Genomic DNA, 2,465 nt, shown 5'->3' on the forward strand with positions numbered 1-2,465 from the left:
TGGGTGCTTTTGGATTGTGGTGGAACAACTGTCTGTATGTATTTGTTGTCCATTTCAATATTCTAAAGTTATTTGCATTGCAAAAGTCTCCAAAATTGCATTTTATTTATTCATTTCATTCTGCACTTATTCATGCACTTGTCTGAATAGATTGAACTACAAAAGGAACAAAATGTTGGCATATTAGTCATGCACATTTACTTTAAAGAAGTGCAATTTGATTGGAAAAGGTACGTTGGTGCAGACTTTTTGTTTTGCCCGCTACAAAATAATGCTACTCCAAGATGAGAATGTTAAAACTTCGAAATTCACAAGTTGAAAAATATAAAAAGAGTTCTAGAGATCTTGTTCATTCTATAATAATACAAGTTTTCAGTTCCCTATTTTTCACCTGCTATACAATCTAGTTTGGGCTATCATTTACAAAACATGATAGCATGACTCAATAAACAAGAAGTTGTTGGTTTTGACTTTCTTGCTGCAAAGAAGAAGCTGAACAGCAACATGAAGGAATTGAGAGGAGAGTACTGTAATGGGGCAAGCACTTGACAGGCCAAACACTTCTTCAGATAAGATTAAAAGTTGTCTGATGACCACATTTTCAAGATAATCCAAGGGAATCACGAAGCTCGTTTGATCAATTGTATATACTACAAAATGACCTTTTCTGACTATAGAGGGTGAAGACTTACTAAAACTGTCTGCATCACTACCATTTCTTGTAAGTGAGATTCTCTTCCTCTGCATGGCTGCAAACTTCTGCCATCTCATAGCCATTTTGATAAGTTTCTTTGTACTGATCATTGTTTTTCTTTCCAATTTTTCTTGAAAGTTCTGAAGCAAGAAAGTAGACTATTTAGAACCTTTTGATTTCTAAAAAGATAATGGTTGTATGTGATGATGAATAAGGCTGATGGAAGAGGGGTTATTTATACAAGAGGCTATAGACAGGCTTTGAGTTGGAGCTGAAGTTTTGCTACTGTCAGTAAAAGACAAAACTGACAGTAAAAGACAAAGCCATGTGCTGATGTCCATTAGCCATGTTGATATGGGGCCTTAAATTTGTGAGTGAAGCTAGTCCAAAAGGATAAAAGGTGTAGCCAACCAATGCAAATAATTTGAAACCATTGATGAACAATTGTTGGTAAGAAGCAAAACCATGTTCGGCGTTTTCTTGTTTGTTATGTAGATATGTGACCTTTTAGACAGTAGATTGATCAAACTGTCTAATGGAAGCATTTTTTATAAAGTTAAGGCTAATTTGAATTGTAGCTAAAGTTGCCAACTTGAGATAAGAAGGTAGACCATGTGCTTTGGTAGTATGGGACCTTAAGAATTGTGGACATGTCTTGTTGTCTAGTTTTAAGAAAAGAGGTTGAGCCATTCCTTTAAAACAAGTGGTCCAGGCCTAAGTCATCAATTCTTGTAGCTTTTATTTTAATGGTGTCTTCTGTTTCAAGTCCAACAAATTTATGATGGGAATGCTTTGATAATAACAGACTAGGCAAAACCATGTAAAAACTTCATGTGTAATTGTCTTTAACCACTTAAGAATGAAACTTGCCATTAACTTAAATATACTCGGACACAAAGGATTTGAGCAAAACACAAGCGTCAAGATTAAAAAAAAATAATCCATTTTTTGTGAATTCTTGTTCTTTCCTTTACTTCAGCATTTGGGGTTACCAAATATCGTTGGAGACGATGGGTATCAAAGTGACTCCATTTATTCAGGCTAATCGGTTCTTAAGAAGGTCTTCAATGTCTTGAGGTGTTCCAAAAGGGCATTGTGCAGTATATGTAGGAGAGAGCCAGAAGAAGCGATTTGTGGTGCCAGGATCTTTCTTGAGCCATCCTTTATTTCAAGACTTGTTAACTCGAGTTGAGGAAGAGTTTGGCTTTGATCATCCAGTGGGTGGTCTCACAATACCTTGCAAAGAGAATGTATTAATTGATCTCACTTCCCGTTTGAGGAGATCATGAGTAGTGCTATGTGATGCGCCTTACTGAAGTGTCTTGGAAGGGTGTGTAAGCCAAAGCAACCGACATCAGTAGTTACTTACGCTCAATACACCAAGCTAGATTGCCAGTGCCAAGTCAGCTGTGACAGTAGGAATGTAGGATCATGGTGCAAATTCTCCTGCCCGTGAGATTTTGTAAAGCAACAGGATGAGAAATGGGAAAGAGGAATGGAGAGGCCACTTCAATTGTATTATTGAGCCCTCCATGTCGATGTATGACTAACTTAAGTTGTGGCTCTAATTAATCAATCTTAGTCCTCATTTGCCTTAGACAATTCCCTTAATTATTTTACAATATTGCTGCTAACCAAGTATTTAAGCACCTGCATGCTATAGCTGCACTAGCGTGGAGGAGACTAGTGCATCAGAGGATGTCATTGTAACATAAAACGAATGGTTCTAATCAAAACGAAAAACGCTACAAGATTTTTCTGTGTCAAATTC

The 2,465-nt window shown here is 36.8% G+C and overlaps 1 protein-coding gene and 1 pseudogene across 1 annotated transcript; one reads left to right on the plus strand and one right to left on the minus strand.

The window, feature by feature from the left end:
• Positions 1 to 420: 420 nt before the first annotated feature.
• Positions 421 to 777, minus strand: LOC107846655 (auxin-responsive protein SAUR68-like). The gene has a single exon (XM_016690971.1). It carries the CDS (start codon positions 775 to 777, stop codon positions 421 to 423), a length of 357 nt encoding a protein of 118 aa, XP_016546457.1.
• Positions 778 to 1,521: 744 nt separating this feature from the next.
• On the plus strand, positions 1,522 to 2,214 carry LOC107847240 (annotated as a pseudogene).
• Positions 2,215 to 2,465: the final 251 nt, after the last annotated feature.

The sequence above is a fragment of the Capsicum annuum genome, chromosome 11 (assembly GCF_002878395.1).
Source record: "Capsicum annuum cultivar UCD-10X-F1 chromosome 11, UCD10Xv1.1, whole genome shotgun sequence".
NCBI classification, from domain to species: Eukaryota; Viridiplantae; Streptophyta; class Magnoliopsida; order Solanales; family Solanaceae; genus Capsicum; species Capsicum annuum.

Bases quoted from the DNA above. Each gene is read 5' to 3' on its own strand.
- LOC107846655 (XM_016690971.1), bottom strand. From the start codon at position 777: ATGGCTATGAGATGGCAGAAGTTTGCAGCCATGCAGAGGAAGAGAATC.